Consider the following 19,611-nt stretch of genomic DNA (forward strand, 5'->3'; position numbering starts at 1 on the left):
AGTCAGTTGGTGATTTTACTTGTCTGTGTTCATGAACTTAATGCAGTGGAATGGCTTCTTAAAAAGCAAACAAACAAAAAAACCCTTTAGGATTTTTGAGTGCATACTTAATAGCTGCTACTTTTATTTGCTTTGTACTGTTAATTTAGCATTTCTTTGAGAAAATACCAAAAATTGCCGTGAGTGAATTCTGTTACTTTTTTTTTTTTTTGTCAGTAGTTAGATAAAAAAGCTTTGCAGTTGTTTCAAGATCAGAAGTTTCTACAAAAATATTAGGAATTCTTAATAGTTAATTTCTGTTTGGTTTAGCTACAGGGCTTAATGGCTTTCTCTTATTTATTCAGGACACCAAGCGGTTGGAGTCAGGGCTCCAGTTCCAACATGAAGCAGAGATAGCTGGTTATCTTCTTGAATCTGAGAACCTTCTCCGCCAGCAATTGATTAACACCCAAATTCTTACTGATGGAAAATACTATCAGGCAGACCAGCTTGTGCAAAGGTACTTTACAGTGTATTTGTATAAATAAATAAGTAAATGGATACCCATTATGGACAACATATTCAAATCATTATGTTTATGGATAAACTTAACGATCTGTCACTGGTCACCCAAATAAAGATTATCAGGTATTCTGGTGGGTACATTGCCTATAAATGTTGAAGACAATAAGCTGTTAGTGCACATTTGTGAGAATGAAGTCATTCGTCAGAACACGACTTTAATGTTTAGTGATACCTGAGTATAAAGATGTTAGCTTGTATTCTGCACCTAAAATGCTTTTAGAATTTGCTAACTTTGATTTTAAAAATGGAGGCAGGATATCTGGTGATAGCTGTAGGTGTCTTAACAGGTAGTAAGTGGGGTAACGCTAGCTTATATGTGGCAGAGTGTGTACAGTCTTGGCAGAAAGATGCATTTAAACAGCATAAAGCAATTTTATGAAGAAGTGGTTCTGAAGTTTTTCAGAATTCATCCTGGACTGGGTGGGATCAAGCACAGAACAACTCCTTGGCAGTGAACTAACTGCAAGCATTTGATCTGCTGCAACATGTAGTATCTTGTAAGATTTCTGCTGTGCTAATTGTTCCCTGGAATCGTGTATGGTGCATGCCAGTGCCCATACCGTGCTGATTTTCTAGTCATCGCCTGCTTTCTCCATGTTATCGGTATTTTTATAAGTATAAGCTGACATACTCTATACCCTCTGATAGAAATGCTTTTTTTATAAATATTTAAGTATGACTAAAGTGTAAGAGATCATGTGAATTCATATTGCTATTTAATTCAACATGACAAACCTTAATCATAAGCGTTCATCAAAATGATTTTTATTTATTTAACAGAGTTGCAAAGCTTCATGATGAACTGATGGCTATACGGACCGAATGTTCTTCTGTGTACAACAAAGGGTGTGCACTGACAACAGAGCAGACAAAGCTGATGATATCAGGAATAACTGAAAGCTTAAACTCAGGATTTACAACAAATCTAACCCCTGAATCAAATGCTGCAATGACCCAAGGTTTAACACCTACTTTGACTTCTTCCAGCTTGACATCTGGCCTTTCATCAGGTCTTACTTCCAGACTGACACCAACCATCACTCCCACTTACACACCAGGCATCCCACCACGGTTAATTCAAAGCTATGTGACAGGAGTAGACAGTGGGACTCTGCAAACACTCAAACTGATGCAAATCAGGAAACCTCTTATGAAATCAGCTTTTGTGGATCAGAATTTACCAGAAGAAGAGGTGAACATGAAATTCGTCCAGGACCTATTGAGCTGGGTGGAAGAAATGCAGGTAGCAATCTTTATAGAAAGTCTGCTTTTCATGATTACATTTATTCCTTGTAGGTCGTGGGTAATTTTTCCTTCTTGTTTGTAAGGTGCAACTTGATCGAGCAGAATGGGGTTCAGATTTGCCAAGTGTTGAAAGCCATTTGGAAAATCACAAAAATGTCCACAAAGCTATTGAGGAATTTGAATCAAGCCTTAAAGAAGCTAAAATGAGTGAGGTACAGCACCATATTCTTTATTTTTTTAGTTACTTTCTTACTGGGTGACCCATAAACTAATGCTGAATTTTTGAACTGTCTGTCTTAGTTTTACTTCTGATCACTAGATGACGTATCATGAAATCAGTAGATCTAATAGTTTAACATATCTAACCTATTTGTTATCTTTTAACCTCATATACCAAATACAGATCCAAATGACTGCCCCTCTTAAACTCAGTTATGCAGAAAAATTGCACAAACTGGAGAGTCAGTATTCAAAACTCTTGGTAAGTTTGTGACACATCTCTGACAGCTTTTCAAGTGTATGTCATCTTTGATAAGGGATGAGCTTTAAATTCTGATATTTGTGCATCTGTTTTTTTTTTAATTAAGAACACGTCAAGAAATCAGGAAAGACATCTGGATACTCTTCACAATTTTGTGTCTCGTGCTACCAGAGAGCTGATATGGCTCAATGAAAAAGAAGAGGAAGAGGTTGCATATGACTGGAGTGAAAGAAACACCAATATAACAAGAAAGAAGGAATACCATGCAGTATGTATTGCTAGCATTAACACAGAGAGAATACTTAAATCATCTTTCAGAGTTCAAGAAATTCCTAAGACATTTCTGGTTTTATTTTCTTTTTTTCTTTTTTTTTTTTTTTCTTTTTGTCTGGAAAAAAAGGAGTTAATGAGAGAACTTGATCAAAAAGAAGAAGTTATTAAATCAGTTCAAGAAATAGCTGAGCAATTGCTTCTTGAGAATCACCCAGCCAGGCTAACCATTGAGGTAAGTTAGAAAAAACTACGAACAAGAGAACAGTTTTGTGATTTAATAGACTTTAGATTTTGAGGTAAAAGAAGGGAAGTTCTAACTCACAAGGAATTAAACAACAAAACTCTAAATAATAGGGCCTTTTTCATTACCTTTTCTATGTCGGTGTTGTGTCTGTCTTTGTTTCCAAAAAAAGTAAAAACATCTTGGGTTACTTAGATAAAACCCTCCTGAAATTTAAAATTGAAATTTCCAGAGTTGATCTGTGCAGGTATTTCTGGTCATGCACGCAGCTTTCAGAGTTGTTGGTACAAATTGCATTGGCAGACTGGAGGCACTGAACAGTCCTTATGTGGTTTCTCTCCTGTTGTACTGAAAGAAGTTTCAGTAGAATTTTTTTGTCACTTATGTACAGGTTCCAGTTACTGTTTAGGGTTGGTTTCATAATGAAAAGTGTTTGGATATTAAAAATCTAACCGGGTCATGTGATTTACTTCAGGATTGAATCAAGCTCTATATTATAGGTAAAACATATACAGAAAATTTATTGTAGCTGTTGTTAGGGTCATAGCAAGTTTCCAAAGGAATGTAAAATGCTTTTCCCTGTAGACCTTCAAGAAAAGAGTAAATACAGACAGTGGATGGTAAAAATAGAAACAATAAAAAGTTGTCTTACTGTATAGGAATTAAAAACCAGAGAGGATGGATTTTTATGGTTCTCTAGCTCAGTGAGTTTATGTCTGCATAAATTTGAAACATGAAGAAAACTCCTCCCTTCCTTCCTTCTCATGACATTTACTTTGAATAACAAATGACTTTTTATGTAACATGGAGAGTTTGCTGCTTAAAAGTATATGCTGTTCTAATGGCCTCTTGTCAGTGGGATATACTTAATATATGAATATATTAAATATGCATATTATGAAACCAGACCATCACAGTGAAAATGATTATGCAGGTTACGATGTCTGCAATAATGCTATATTGGGACTTTTTTTTTTTGGGGGGGGGGGAAAGAGAAATTTATAGGAAATTGATGCCTTTTCTGTAAAAGAATCTAGGTGTTAATGCATCATTTTGAAATTCATTGAAACCAATGGAAAAACTCTTGAACTCCCTGAGAAGCATAGAGAACTGAAACATTGAGATGCTTGGCTGTTTTCAGAATGTCAACAGTACCCTCTGCTGGTGAGCACTCATGCAGTGCATCTCTAGTGGCAGCACCCTGCAGGCAATATAGGAGGCATCAGTCGAGTAGGGTTATGTTCTTCAAGTTGCTGTGCAACTGCTACACAAAATCATACATTGCAGCGAGTCCTCATCAGTTATTTTTATTGTGTATTCAGTGTTACTATAATAATCTGATTTTTCTCTAGGTAGGAATCCAGCTATTGTGACTGAGTAGAGAAACAGAATTTCAGATGAGCTTAGACTGGGGCAACCTCAGGAGATGTTGTCCAGCCTCTGCTTAAAACAGTGTCAGGGCTTTTTAATGGCTGAATTCTGAACATGTGTAAGGATGGTGATTTCACAGCCACTCTGGGCAAGTTTTGTTATGTTTGGCTATGCTATATGGACAGTTTTTTTCTCACTTGTAATTGGAATATTCTTTGCTGCAGCTTGTTTTTCCTGGGTGAGGAGGTCAGGTGTTGATGTTTGTGTTTGCTACATTACTTTTGTGTTTCCAAAATTCTGTAATTGTATACGTGTTTTAATTTTAATTTCCTTTTGTAAAAGATATCTCTCTTCCTTAAAGGCCTATAGAGCTGCAATGCAGACACAATGGAGCTGGATTCTTCAGCTCTGTCACTGTGTTGAACAGCATTTGAGAGAAAATGCTGCCTATTTCGAGGTAAGAAAGTAAATAAATAAAAATTTGAAATGTTTTTAAGATTTTTCTGTAGTCAAAAAGTTCTACCAAATGTGCTAGTTGCTGTCTCACAGCAGTCATAGAATTGACGATTGTGGTATGCAATCACTAGGTGATAAGCTGTGCTCCTTCAGTGTTACCAGATCTGTATTGTCTTCACTGCAGTTATGTCAGTTCACAGCAGATGAGAATACATCCTGGCATTTTTGCAGAGTGCCACAGCCAAGTAGAGACTCTGAGAACAAAGACATGTTCTCTCCCTGTCATGTACAACTGCCATCAGTACAGCTTCTGCAGGTGATGTAGAGCAGAGGGTGGTTGGTGATGCCCAAGGGAGAACATATTGTGGGTGGTTGTTACAGGACTACCCAAATAGAAACAGAATGTAATGGGGAAGAAATGGGAATTCTGAATTTAAGAAGTGAGGTTTCAGGGACAGATGAGGCGAAGATTATCACAGGACATTTCCCTCCCCAGTTGTGCTTACCCAGGACCCTAGCACAGAGGTGCAGGCACCCATGCAGAACTGCCAAGCATGGCAGCTCATTTCCCCTCCTGCATGAAATGGTCGCTCCAAGGTGCTTGCTGAATTTTGCAGCTAGTTTGCAGGCTTCGTCTGTTTTTTACATATGAAAGCAATTGTAATTCTAAGGGAAGTAAGAATCGCTTTGGAAAAAAATTTCCATTGCAGGAGCAGTAATTAACTAAGGTTCAATAACTGCTGAATTAATTTTGCATGTAGGTAGTACCAAGAAGAACTGGTCTTACAGTGTGTGCTTTCTTGAAGAGTACTTTTAGACATGAGATCATGAGTAATGTCATGTGGTGAAGTGGTCACATCAAGCTACTAGAAAAGATTATTTTTAAAGAGACATCACTGCATAGGTGAAGCAATGAAGAGAAAAGCTTCATAGTGTAGCAGTTTGTGTACTTTTTAGGTTGTTTAAAAATAACCCAGATATTTATCTCATCCCAGTTTTTCAGTGATGCCAAAGAAGCCATGGAATATTTAAAAAATTTGAAAGATACCATATACAGAAAATATAGTTGTGGTAGATCAAGCAGCCTTCATAGGCTGGAAGACCTTGTCCAGGAGTCTATGGTAAGAGTTCAAGGATCCTATTAATGTGAGTTACAATTAAACAGGAAATGTGTATATTATAGTTGAATATAAAAGATGTGTTAAAATTATTCCTTAAAAGTGAAGGGGAAAAAATTGGTTTTTTATAACCTACAGTTAAATAAATGTATCTCTCCATGTGAAATGACTTTTTCATAATTTTGAAATACAGCTTTATTTATTTCTTTATCTTTAAAGTCCCAGATGTTGTGGGAAAACAGTGGCTTCAGAAAGACACTTTTCTTGTAAAATGTATTACTTGTAAGAAACACAGTAAAAGAAGTCATGAAAAGAAAAGCTTAACACAGGATCAAAGAAGCAGCACTGTACTCTAGTCATCTCTTCTGACCTATTCTTCTCTTCACTGTTTTAGGAAGAGAAAGAACAACTCTTGCAGTATAAAAGCACAGTAGCAGGCCTTGTGGGAAGAGCAAAGGCAATAATTCAGCTGAAGCCAAGGAACCCTGACTGTATACTCAAAACATCCATCCCAATTAAAGCCATCTGTGACTATAGACAAATTGAGGTTAGAAACTTGAATTTCTTCAAATAAATTAGAGATGTGAGAATTAAGCTAAAGTTTCATTAATTACCATGTTCCTGGTGAATGCTGGGCTCTTAATTTCTTCCACCCTACTGAACAAGAGCAAATACTTGTGTTGAACATTGGTTTTCTTGTTCTGTTGCTTATTTGTTGACACCATATACAGAAGAACTTTGTAGAAGTATTTTGTAATTAAATTATTCTGCTTTTCTGTTAATACTAGATAACTATTTACAAAGATGATGAGTGTATATTAGCAAACAACTCCCATCGTGCTAAGTGGAAAGTCATTAGCCCAAGTGGTAATGAGGCCATGGTTCCATCTGTATGCTTTACAGTTCCTCCACCAAACAAAGAAGCGATAGATACAGCTAACAGGTAGGGAGAAAACAAAACACTTTAAAATAATACATTTATATGAAGCTTGGGTTAAAGTAACAACTTTCTTTTCCCCATTTCATATGTTGCTGTGATCTAAAGTTGGAGTCTTTTTATGTTTCAGGATTGAACAGCAATTTCAGAATGTTCTGGCCCTTTGGCACGAGTCACATGTAAACATGAAGAGTGTGGTATCCTGGCATTACCTGACAAATGAAATTAAAGCAGTTCGAGCTGGCAATGTCGCCTCGGTATGTGCTATGTCTGGGAAAGGCCATGTAGCCATTCACTACAGTTCCCAGAAATGTATAGCCAACAATTTGCTGCCATCTTCATCTTCTGTGTGGGAATGCTGGTTACCACTGTGCAACATTCTGCATTTAAGCAGCCATACACAGATATATTAGGGGAAGCAGAAAAGAGGTGGTGTCATGAGAGCTACCTCCACCCTTATTGTGCTGATCTCTCTAGTCACCTGTTTTCAGCAGAGGGACAAGATCTCTTGAAAGGAATGATCAGTGAAATTTGTTCTGCAAGAGTCTAGCTTTCTGAATTTATGTTGGAAGTATCTGGGGAGATTAGTTAGCTTCATGAGGCAAAGGTTAATCTTCATGAAAGCCCCCATTATTTCCTTGTGCTGCAGTTTCTTACTAATGATTGAACAGCTGTGAAGTGACAGTCTTTCAGCTGAACACTTATTCCTTCATAATGCATTTTTTTGATTCTGACATATATCTGTAACTTCAGATGTTAAATAACTGGCTAGAATCATTTTGGCAGAAATGAAGTACTGATACAGATCGAAATGCTGTTCTTTCTGGCTAAAACAGTGTCTGAGATCACTGAATTACACAATGTTAGATTTATAGTGTAACACTATTTTATACAACAGTTTATTATACGACATTGGTGTTATCTGTCCACAAACTGTTGAAATAATATTTGCAATACCCAAAATGACATTTTCACTGAATTTCCCACTGTTGCTGTTTGAAAGAAGGAATCTGAAATAATTCTTGAAGTGTCCCTACTTGCATGACTTCTGCTGGTTGCTTGTTGCTATGTGGCAGTAGATGGAGAAATGGAGTCTGATACAGGGTTGGCTTGATGCAGCCCTTTGCTGGCATTAAAGACGAAAAAGGATTTTATGTTGGGTGTAAACCATCAGTTGTCAAGTGGACTCCAACTTAGGAACAAGCAAGCTTTGATTCTTTGACTTTACCATCTTGGTAATTGGGCAATGTTGGTTTTCGATAAAAAGCGTCACAGGGAACTGTGTGAGTCATTGCTGATCCTGCCTTGGGTTTTATAATTTGTTGCAGATAAAGACAATGCTGCCAGGTGAACATCAGCAGGTCCTAAGCAATTTGCAGTCCCGCTTTAATGATTTTATGGAAGACAGCCAGGAGTCCAAGATCTTTACAAGCTCCGATACAGCACAGCTGGAAAGGGAAGTTAATGTTTGCAAACAATACTATCAAGAGCTTTTGAAGTCTGCAGAAAGAGGTAAAACTTAGCTGAGAACAGTAGAAAAATGTCCTCAGAAAAGAGATTGTAGTTCTTGATACAACTCTCTGAATACAAGCTCTAGTGAATCACTCATTTTTTTTTTATGTATTTGTACTGTTAATGCCCTAGCTCTTCTGAACAACTAGAGAGCCTGTGCACAATTTTAACAGTATGCACAATTACACAGTACAGAAGCTCGTAAGTTTTTTTAACTCTGTATATAGAGCTATGTGAAAATATCGATGTGTTACTTAATATACAGAATGCTACAAAAAAAAAATATCAAAGAATCTATTCTGTGCATTACAGCTCACTGTTTAGTCATGCCTTCCTTGTTTTTTGAATGCTGGAAATGCACCTTGCTTACTTTGTTGAGTTCATAATGGACTTGAAACCTTTTTCACACTATTAGGGCAAGGAAAATGTCCTAGATATTTTTCTTGCTCCGTAGAATACCTGTAGTTACTACTGTCTTGACTCTTAAGTACAGTAAGAACAGAAGGCCTCAAATACGTGTTCTGATTTGCTGTCAAGTAGCTGATAACTTAAAGAAATAACAGTAGTGCAAAGCTGATTAATGCATCAACATAATTCGCTACACTTAAGGAAAGATGTGCATCTGAGAGAGAGGATTTAAAAATAAAGAAAAAAGCCCTGGAGGGTTACTGTAGTATTGTGCCTGATACCATCTGACTGAAAAAATCAGTCACTGAGTTCAGCAGTTGTCTGCATAGGGGTGGTGCCTATGTCTGGGATGAATGGTCAAAGATGTGTGCTAATTTTTCATGTCTGAGGAGGTGATTTAATACTAGCAAATATTTAAGGGTTCCTTAAAGTTTGCTTTATAGCCAGAATTCCAATTGAAACTGGTGGGATTTCATCCAGTTATGAAAACACCTGTAGAATAGTGACTTTTTATAAAGCATTTCATTAGAAAACATGGTGAAAATGACATGATGGCTTTGTTTGCTAATGTGTGTGTTTCTTTCATCAGAGGAGCAGGAAGAATCTGTTTACAATCTGTACATCTCTGAAGTCAGAAATATCAGACTACGTCTGGAGAGTTGTGAGGAGCGGTTAATACAGCAGATCCGAACCCCAGTGGAAAGGGATGATGTACATGAAAACTTGGTTAGGATTTCAGAGCAAGAGGTGAGCTCCTGAGAAAGGCTGTTTTACCTATGAAAATAATTTTATTTTAAGAGAGATGGATCCAGATGTTTTGAGTGTGCCACAGACATTCCTGGCTACGTCTTGGAAAGATAAGAGTCAAAGATTAAGCTTGTGTTTGTGAGAAAACAGATGTCAGTAAATGGCAGCTGTTAGTTTCTCTCTTATGCATATGTTCCCTTTTTAAAACATGAATGATGTCTACATAAAACAAGCGAAGGAGACCAGACCTGTACTGATTGTGGTAGATAGAGTATACATCAGGTTGATGTAGGATAAAAGCACTGTCAATCACCTTTCGTTTTACAGGAACTGAAGAAAGAACTGGATCGACTGAAGGATGACTTGGGAGTCATCACACATAAATGTGAAGAGTTTTTCAGTCAAGCTGCTGGTTCACCTTCAGTCCCTGCTCTGCGCTCTGAGCTCAGTGTTGTTATTCAGAACATGAACCAAGTTTATTCCATGTCTTCCATTTACATAGATAAGTATGTAATAGGCCATCTTCACGTATGTTTTAGTTTAGTTTTGTCTTCAAAATAAAGATATTGGTATAAAACTACTGATCAAGGAAAAGGGAGTTAATGTTTTAATATTGTATAAAGTGATATGGAAAGGCTGAAATACAAGTGCATTAAACGTTGTAATTTATGGTTCAGTTAACAGGAAATTACTGTTTTTCAGGTTAAAGACTATAAAATTGGTGCTGAAGAATACCCAAGAAGCAGAATTGTTAGTAAAACGCTACGAAACTAAGTTGTGTGAGGAAGAGGCTGTAACAGCTGACAAGAACAATATTGAAAACCTGATGGGTACATTGAAGGTAAGAGTTGGCTGGTACCTTTTCATGGGCAAATTAAAAAAAGATAAGAAAATTATCTGTCTTATAACACCTGTTTTAGTTAAGCTGTACTTTTATCAGAAGTTGTCTTATGTATTTGGAAGAAAGCCTGTATTAGGATTGACATCTCAGAAAAAAATGAGAGCTTTGGAATAGTAGGAATGGAGTAGTTTGCATGTGCATTCCTGCTGTTTGGAAGTGCTTTGAAGTATCTGAACTCCCATGAGTTCACCTAATGGGAGTTCACTTATGGCACTTAATGCTGCCGTAAGACTTATTTTTTGACTCTTCAGAAAGTAACATATGCTTAAGGTAACATAAATATGTTGTTATATGAATGTGCCACAATAACATTCCAGCTGCTGGTATGGTATACTAATCAGGGTTTCCTAGGAGGTTTGGCAGACCTTTTTCAGAAAGGATGAGGTTGAAATTCATCATTTTTTTTTGTGTGCTGCATATACCTCATTTTAATATTGCAAATAATGAGTAATGCTTTTTTGTTACATAGAATGATTGGCATCTAGCTGTTGATTTTTTTTTAAAGCTGTAGTGTAGAAGATAAGCATGGTGATTTGCTGTTTGTATTTTGATCTATGTGCTGTGGGGGATGCTGCTAGTTAGAATTATTTTGTCAGTTCATAATTGCTAATTAATTGCTTCAGACCAGTGTATGAGCAACCAGAAGTAAAATACTCATTGAGGCATTTTTTCGTTTATTCGTTTGTACATTTTACTCTTGCAAAATACTAATTTATGGAGTAGTGCCGTAATTTAGGAGATATTTACAATTTATCATTTATCACATACTAGCAATGGAGATCTGAAGTAGATGAGAAAAGACAAGTGTTCCATTCCTTAGAGGATGAACTGCAGAAGGCAAAGATGATCAGTGATCAGATGTTTAAAATGCACAAGGAGCGTGATCTTGACTTTGACTGGCATAAGGAAAAAGTTGATCAGTTAGCCGAGAGGTGGCAAAACATTCATTCTCAAATTGAAAATAGGTTTGTATAACTTTCTGTTATAATCTGTTCATGTTTTATGCTGCTTTTGTTGTTTCTGAGGAAGAATAATCTGAATTGAATGTTGAAATAAGAAGAGTTTTCTGAACTGCTTGTGAAATGTACTAAGGTGAAGGATTCTTACCTTTTCTGTGCTGTTGCCCCTGTTGTCTTTCATTTCCACAGGAAATGTCTGTGACTCTTGAGCACCAAAAGATTAGCAAGATATAGAAACTTTATTTACTTACAGCTTAATGAGACACAGTAGAGAGAAACTGCCTTTTTTTTTTTTCCTTTCCAGAAAAAGCCCTCAGAAATGACGTGCTGTTCTGTGGAAATACCATCTGTTTTCTCCAGTTCTGATAGGCTAAACTGATGAGCTTACTCATCAATTATGATGGGATTCATGTTAACTCACTTTTAATAACTCAAGTTCTATGTCTGGAAGTCCTTAGCTTCCATTGACTTCCGTGATAATTTTGTCACAATAACTTTTGGTGAAGTGCCAGTATTTTCTTCTGGTGTGCAACTGTTTCCATGCAGCTTCAATATCCAGTTGAGATGTTGCTGACAAGAGAATTAAAGATAGTGCTGTTGATTAAAAAGTTCATACAACAACCTTTCACATTTTTGCCCTTGTTTTCTGAGACGTGAATGGCCACTCAGGTGCAATACTGAAGTTGTTCACTTGTAATTAACTAATTTAATTGCCTCAGTTTAACATTGCTGTAAGTTGAAAAGAAGATGGGTAAAAGCTGACTCATTTAAAGCTGACTGCAGAATGGCTAGCTTTAAATCCACCACAGATTTTTCATTGATAGCATGGCATAGTTTAAATGATAAAACAGTAGTTTTATCATCTGTAAGGTACTGAAGTGTCCTTATTTCCTCAGAGTGCCAATGTGAACCACATGCTTTCTTCACAGGACTATATCCTGAATAGAGGATGACAAAAAGTTACTGTTAATACATAGTGGCTTCTAGTGTCAATAGGACAGATTGCAGTAGTTGCATCATGGAGCTGTAAACAAGCTGCTTTCTGCAAAAGTTTGCTCTGCTGCTTCCTAACAGTTTGACACTGATGATCATTATATAAAACGTGTACAAATATTGGCTGCAGTTACCATGATCCTTTCTCTTTTCCATGGTTATTAGCTTTAAAACATGCTGAAGTGCGAAATCTGAGTTTCCTCTGCTCTTTTGCAGTCTCCTTGTGGCATCTTTAGAACAGCGCTAGAACGATGACAAGTATTAATTCCAAGTTAAGCTATAAGAAATTGTTTAATAAGTATGTTTACCCTGCAGCATTTTGAAGTGGTCATGTTTATATGATCTTTGAAGTATGGTGTAAGGAAAGAAAAACTGTCAGTGTTCTCATCAGTATGGAAGCAACTTTCAAAAAAAACACACCACTCACAGGTCAAAAATAGATTTAAAAATGGACTTGCAGGATGAGTTGCTTTTGCATTTTAGAATATTGAAAGGCTTTACCTTTAGTGTAACTCCTGTGGTTTTGTGGGAGGCACAGGTTGTGATGAATAACTACTTAACTCCAGCACAGCACACTCCTCTCTGATTCACATAGGTCACATTTGAAATACTCTTGCTTCTTAGAACAGAATTAATGGCTTTTGCAGAGCCTGCTCTCTTGCTTGGGGTTTCCTGTGCTCATGGAGTTTCAAGCAATTCAGCTCACTAATAAGGAATATATGCAGAGTTTCTTCTGTAGTAGGATCTCTGCTGAGAATCTTGGTGTGTGAGAAGTTTAATTACTCTTTAGTTAGTGTTATTTTAGTATCCTTATAGTGTGAGCTATAGCAGACCTAAAGCTTCCAAAGCCTTTAAGGCTCTGGTTTAGTGTTGCACTTCTTGTCTTTAATACTCATCTTCCCCCCTTTGTCTTATTTTCTAAAATAAAATCAGGTTGCGTGACTTAGAAGGTATTAATAAATCTCTGAAGTATTACAAAGATGCTTACAATTCTTTGGACACTTGGATTCAACAAGTGGAAGATACTCAGCGAAAAATTCAAGAAATCCATCCTGAAAATAGCAAAGCATTGGCTAAGCAGTTGAACCAGCATAAGGTATGAAAGAGATTTCATTGTAGAAAAGCAACAAAGGATGACTGGATAATTAAAACATCAGTTTAACACAGTGCTGTCAGTCATATTTCTTGATATGGGGTCATTGTATCCCTCAGCCCTTAAACTGTAAAAATTCTAAGTCATTGCCAGCTTTTATGTTTTCGCATTTATAACGTAGATAGTGTCATGTACATGTCACTCACTGACTATTGCCTTTTTATAGATAAGATTGTTTTGGTCCTGTAATCTGTGAGAAGAGTTAAAACCTTGCAGAGTAACTAAAATTCTGGACTCTTACTTATCACATCAGTTTTTATTCAATACTGCTCTTGGTATTTATGGTTGTAGAAATATTTTCATGGAAGCAGAGCTAGACTAAGTGACTGTCTCCTGCAAGATGGAAATGCAGCTTAAATAAGAGACAGAATAATAAATTATATGCATTTAATGGTATATTCCTGATTTAGTTTTAAATTCTCTCACCAGCTATTAAACCTGGCAGGTTTTTTTCACTGCTTCTGTACTGTAAGCCTGACAAAGCCCAGGACATAGGTTTCACCATATGTACATGCATGGAAATGAGCGTATCATGTAAACTTTATGATGTCTGATGAAATGGAAATGCAAATAGTAATAGTAATTTCAGACGATGTGGATTCATATTTTACAGATGCTGGTTTCTGAGATTGAAATGAAACAAAGCAAAATAGATGAATGTCAGAAGTATTCAGAACAATACTCAGCTGCAGTGAAGGTAATAAATAAAGTCATACTTAGAATCCTTTTTTTTTTTCACGTGTAAGTAGCATGTGGAATGCCAATCACTTTGCTTGTTTTCTCTTTTTGCAGGACTATGAGTTGCAGACTATGACCTACAGAGCTATGGTTGACTCCCAGCAAAAATCTCCAGTAAAACGCAGAAGAATGCAAAGCTCATCAGATGTCATTATTCAAGAGGTAAATGGATTTCTTATTACAGGAAAAATGTGTGGGGATTTTGACTCTTTGCTTAAAACAAAATAAACACAAGAATGAGATTTAGGATTTATGAGTGATTAAATAGGGTAGCCCAAGCAGATTATTTTTTCTGTATAGGTATGTGATGCAATAAATATTCTAATGGTCATTATGGAGTACCTGGATAATGAGACAGTACATTGCTGTTGAATTATAAAAAATTTATATGAGAAATGTACCTCAGTAAAAGTGTTTAGAACTATATCTGGGCTGGATCTTGGTAAAGATGAATCTGCTTTCCTGCTAACTGAGAGGAATAGTGACCAGCACTGTTTGGCCTCCTTATACCCTGTTCTTACAAGAAGCTAAAAATCAAGTGACTGTGAAGTCAAAACATTGTTTTCTGTTTCTTCCCCTTATAGCTATCCTCATAGATTCTTAGGATTTACTTATGCAAGTGCAGCCTGTTGATTGCATTCAACTTTGGAATCAAGAGTAGGACTTCAGATTCCACAGTCATGATTTTGGAATCAAAATTGGGATGGTTTCTAGAGTAGTGTTTATCACTTGGAAGGATAATGTATTTCCCTCTGTCTCTCCCTACCTCTTTGTTTCTGTACAGTTCATGGATTTAAGGACTCGTTACACTGCCTTAGTGACCTTGATGACACAGTACATTAAGTTTGCAGGTGACTCTTTGAAAAGACTGGAAGAGGAAGAGGTAGGTCATCCCCTGGCAGCCAACTAAGCAAAAATACCAGCCAGGCATACGAAGAGAAATATACCTGTTGGAATTACTCACAAATTTAGCAGCAGATATGAAAGACTAGAATTCCTTATACAGGAGGATAGGAATGTTAAATTACGCCATTAACATTCAGATTAGCAAATCCTATACCATCCATGCATTTTACCAGTTCTTCCAGCTAGAAGGGTCATATGATTCACTAAATTCTTATGGAGATGTAGTTGCATATAGTACATTTTAATAGTTAAATATTTTAGTGCTTGATCTTTTGAATAAAAGCTGACATTAAGATGAGGGCAACTTTAGTGTGCATGCACTGTTTATATCCTATGCAGGCCTTAATACTCCACAGTATGCATTCTGGTCCACTTAACAACGTATAAGAAAGTTCTTTAAACAGGAGGTGTGATGCCCTATGAACTATTTTCTGAAGTTTCTTTGACATGCTTATATATTTTCTTCCTTCTACCTTTCTAGTGTATTGATTCCCTGGGGTCAGACAGCTGACCCCTAGGAATCCCTTATTTAAGCTTAAGGTAGAGTCTTATTAACAAGAATAGGTTACTGAAATTGAGCAGAAAAATTACTCGAAATGCACGCGTGCTGCAGAGTCAACCTTCCCAATAGATGAGAAGATAATACTTTTAAAATCTTCATTTTCTCTTGAAATGTTTCTCTCCAAAAGAGGTTATACAGTCATTCTTTAAGCAAATCAGAAAATGAGTAGTCCTTTTCAAAGGAGGAATGATATGTTTTTTCTTCTGGGGTTACCTCTGAAGTCTGTGATTGTTCCAAGATTTTTCTTCCACACCAGTCTTTCTTCCTAACTCTCAGTAATAGCATTAACAATGCACAGAATAAGGAAAAAGTAAGATGGTTTCCATGATCTCTCAGTTTATTCCATGTGCTGTAATGCTCGGAGCTTGCCAGAGGAGTGAACTCCAGACACCTGTGAAGTCAGCTGAAGTCTTTCAACGTTTGGGATGTAGTGAAGCTGTTGAATTCAGAGAGGCAAATGCATCTGATGAAAGCATGTTGGATGTGGAATATTTGCAAAAAGATAATTCTTCCAGTATACCTGAACACACAGAAAATAAATTGGAAATGGACAGAAGAAAATTAGATGTAAATGCATATGATGAAATCAAAACTGATAGAACATCAAAGCAAATTTTAACTTCCAGTGGTCAAGAAAGTAGTGTTAGTGGCAATAGTGAATATAAGTTGCATACAGAGCAAGAGAATTTAATGGGGTTTAGTAATCAAATCAAAGAAGAAAATTATAGAAAAGGTTGTTTTGTTTCAGCTGAGATTTGTGTCAGTAGCAATCCTGGTGAAATGTTAAATGAGAAAATTCTCAGTGGAGAGAGACACAAAACAGAGGGAATATTAAAGTTGCCTGAAGTGGTAATGATACACAAAACCACAGGAAAAAAGTTTTCAGGAAAGGCAAGGAGTGACGTTTTGACAAAGGAAGAGTGTGAGATGCAATCAGAAACTAACTTTGAGCTAACAGTGAAGAGAGGTGAAGTTACTCCAAAAACGGGGAAGCATGTCCTGGACAAGCATCAAGATCTTTCAGCAAGAATTAGTTTTGAAAGTCAACATAAAGAACATTGCTTTACAGAAAGTAATAGTTGTAACACTTTAAACTCTGAAGACAGAGAGTTTCAAGTGCTTGGTGAAAGAGGTAACTCAGGTGTAAGGGATGCAATACCTTTAGAGAAAGTTACATCCTCTTTCAGAGAGCTAGCAGTGTGCAAGAGGAGTGAAAAAACAGAGTTAAATTTGCAGTTGATGAGCAATGCAGGCATTTCTGGTGATGTTGAAAGGGACACAAACAAACTGCACAGAGCATCTCTGGATAAAAGTTACTTCATAGCAGAAAACAAAATCCTGCAAAAATCAAATTTAAATCCAAATGAAGCCAAGAGTGCAATGCAAGAAATTTTGCTTGTTTCTTCAAGAAATACTGTGAGGAATCAGTATGCAGCAAAAGTTCCTGAGTCGTATCAGGTAAATTTTGAAGTATCGCCGGTGCAGGATGATCCAAGTTTAGGGACAGGATTGTTAGGAAGTGCTGGTGATTTAAATACAAATATAGCCCTCTCAGAAATAATTTGTAAAGGAGAGGATGATTTTCCATTATCAGAACATGGATTAGCAAAAAAGCTTTTGAGTCGCAAAGAGAAAGGAAGTGAGAAGAAGAAATATAAAGATTTATTGCTGGTTGCAGAAAGGTACAATAGAGATAAGGGCCATAGCACGAAGGGACTTGGGAAAAACACTGAAGTCCAGGAAGCATCCTGTGAAAAAGCAGGGAAAAAAGCCTCTCTTGAAAAAAAAGAAAAGCAAAAAAAAAGAGACAGTGACAATGAAGAAAAAAGGAGCACAACTTATATTAAGGTATCAGAGTTTTTATGCAATGCAAATAAAACAGTTAATTTAACAATGATTCTAAACCAACACAAATCAACATCTGAATCTGATAATATGTCAAGGTCAAGTGATTTAAAATTGATTGGACAGAATTTAAACAATGACTATACAAATGATATATTAATTACTATGCATTTTGTGATCCTTAAATTTTTTAAGTTCTATAAATTGTTTTTGTTTATTTTGTATTACTATTTAATTACCATCTTTTCTGCACCCAGCTGATTCTCAGCCATTTTCAGTAGAGATAATGGAAGCTACCAAAATACAGGTTTTGACTGTATCTTTACTTTAGTTCTTGATTTTGAAGCATAATACATTAAATTTTGTATGCGTGGGAGCATAAAGAAGATTTATAAGAAACCAGTTTAAATGTTTTATATCTGTTGGATCTAGTCAAAATTCTGACATGGAAATATGGAGAGGAACTGAAGAAGCTGCCTTTGCATTAGCCTTTTAGGAAATGTTTTGTGTATTATATGATAAATAAGTAAATATGGTAAAACTTGAGCTAACCCAACATTTTGTTTATTTGAAAATGTTGCTATATTTACCCTTCATTTCATGTTTATATGATCATAAGAATGTGTGTTCTTAGCTCATGTTAGCTCACATTTGGTAACTAACACTGTAACAGTGCTAATGAAGGGGAGGTAGGTATAATGTCAACTGTATTATTACTGGTGAGTACTTGTATGGGTTTCCCTTGATCTGCCAGCATATGGAGAATACTAGCTGACTGGTTTTCACTAGGATTTTACAAATTACCATGTTTATACTTCTGTGTCTACACTGTAGAGTAACTGTGCTCCTACCAGTCCCCCCAGCTGAGGCAGTGGAGGCACTGGGACTGTGGAGCACACTACAAAGCATAGGTGTACTGCAGTTTAAATACTTCAGTTTCTGGAGCTGGTGCATCTTGGCTGTATCTCTGTATTGCTTTGCTCCTTGGATGGGATTTCCGAACTTCTCTTGTGTGATTATTGCTTACAAGCATAAAATCCTCCTAATTCCTGCTGAACTGATGCAGAAATGGTAGGCCACTTTTGCTTTGGGAATTCTTGTGCATAGTGTTTGGCTCAGTGTTTGCTCTACCTATTTGTTTGGAGACAAAGCACATGCAAGGTGTTGTTTGATGCTGCTTACCGCTAGGAGGCACCTGACTGCAGTGAAAGGCTTCAGGACTTCCTCACTTTGTGGATCTTTATGAAGGGTTTCATATTTGGCTAGTGGTAACTTCCTGAAGGCTGATGGTGGTGGGAACTGCTCATCCTACTTTCTGGACGTACCATATATATGCAAGTAAGTATTTTCCATTCTGCTTTTCAAAGAGCCTAACATTTCATATGCTGTATTACAAAAAGTGTATATCAATGTATCTCATTCTTCCACAGATTTTAAAGAATAAGGAAGCATCAGTGCGTGAGGCATACTCAGATCTAAAGGCACAGCAAAATAGCACAATTGATGAGAACAGAAGACTCATGGGAAAGGTAAAAAACCTTGAGCAGATGTTGGAGGATGTGAAGAAACAAAAGTTCCAAGTGGAACAGGAGCTCCCTAAAGTTAAGGCAGCCGCAGAAAAAGAGCGGAAGAAGCAGCAACAGGACATGGAAGAGATCTGTCTTCAGAAGACCAAGGCTGAGCAAGAGGCAAAGCAGTGTCGTAGGGATCTAGAGAACATTGAGAAGGAGAAAGCAGATGCAGAGGAGGAGTTGGAGCGTGTAAGGCAGCTCATTTTGCAGGCAGAGACTCAAAGAAGTATACTGGAAGAAAACCTTCGTGCTTTTCGAAATCAAATAGAAGAAAGCACCTTTACCAGACGAAACCTTGAAGAGCATCTAAGAAGAAAAGATACTAATCTTCATGATTTAGAGCAACAAAAAAGAAACTTAATGGAGGAGCTGAAGAAAAAAACAGAAGGAGAGGAGAAACTTATGAAACTGATAAAGCAAATGGAGCAAGACCTCGAATTTAAAGGGAGCCTATTAGAAATAAAGCTGCAAGAGAGAGAGAAAACCGAAGCCAGAGGGAAAGTTGTTGAAGGCAGGTACTCTGTAAGTAGAGAAACTTCTCTGCCAACTTCGGCAGCTGGGCAAGGCAGCCAGTGTAGAACTAATTCTGAAATCGCAAGTTTCCAGAAGAAGCAAGAAGCCAGAAAGGTA

General features: G+C 36.8%; 1 protein-coding gene across 11 annotated transcripts in view; it reads left to right on the forward strand.

Moving 5' to 3' along the window:
* The window catches only part of DST (dystonin), a 293,848-nt gene that overhangs the window by 152,427 nt on the left and 121,810 nt on the right, over positions 1 to 19,611 (forward strand). For 10 of the 11 annotated variants that reach the window (XM_061347864.1, XM_061347867.1, XM_061347868.1 and 7 more), the window contains 20 exons: positions 345 to 499; positions 1,345 to 1,807; positions 1,893 to 2,021; positions 2,213 to 2,290; positions 2,397 to 2,558; positions 2,691 to 2,795; positions 4,537 to 4,632; positions 5,627 to 5,752; positions 6,144 to 6,296; positions 6,538 to 6,692; positions 6,817 to 6,943; positions 8,015 to 8,198; positions 9,196 to 9,353; positions 9,681 to 9,859; positions 10,056 to 10,194; positions 11,026 to 11,219; positions 13,140 to 13,302; positions 13,973 to 14,056; positions 14,152 to 14,259; positions 14,882 to 14,980. In XM_061347864.1, coding sequence (XP_061203848.1) covers positions 345 to 499; positions 1,345 to 1,807; positions 1,893 to 2,021; positions 2,213 to 2,290; positions 2,397 to 2,558; positions 2,691 to 2,795; positions 4,537 to 4,632; positions 5,627 to 5,752; positions 6,144 to 6,296; positions 6,538 to 6,692; positions 6,817 to 6,943; positions 8,015 to 8,198; positions 9,196 to 9,353; positions 9,681 to 9,859; positions 10,056 to 10,194; positions 11,026 to 11,219; positions 13,140 to 13,302; positions 13,973 to 14,056; positions 14,152 to 14,259; positions 14,882 to 14,980 — 3,057 coding nt within the window. Of the gene's footprint in view, positions 1 to 344; positions 500 to 1,344; positions 1,808 to 1,892; positions 2,022 to 2,212; positions 2,291 to 2,396; positions 2,559 to 2,690; positions 2,796 to 4,536; positions 4,633 to 5,626; positions 5,753 to 6,143; positions 6,297 to 6,537; positions 6,693 to 6,816; positions 6,944 to 8,014; positions 8,199 to 9,195; positions 9,354 to 9,680; positions 9,860 to 10,055; positions 10,195 to 11,025; positions 11,220 to 13,139; positions 13,303 to 13,972; positions 14,057 to 14,151; positions 14,260 to 14,881; positions 14,981 to 15,901; positions 17,414 to 19,611 lie in introns of all 11 variants that reach the window. The other variant, XM_061347863.1, reaches the window with a different exon arrangement.

Source organism: Neopsephotus bourkii, unplaced genomic scaffold (genome assembly GCF_033783945.1).
Source record: "Neopsephotus bourkii isolate Nb327-2 ecotype Australia unplaced genomic scaffold, CSIRO-AGI_Nbou_v1 NB_330, whole genome shotgun sequence".
Classification (NCBI taxonomy): domain Eukaryota; kingdom Metazoa; phylum Chordata; class Aves; order Psittaciformes; family Psittacidae; genus Neopsephotus; species Neopsephotus bourkii.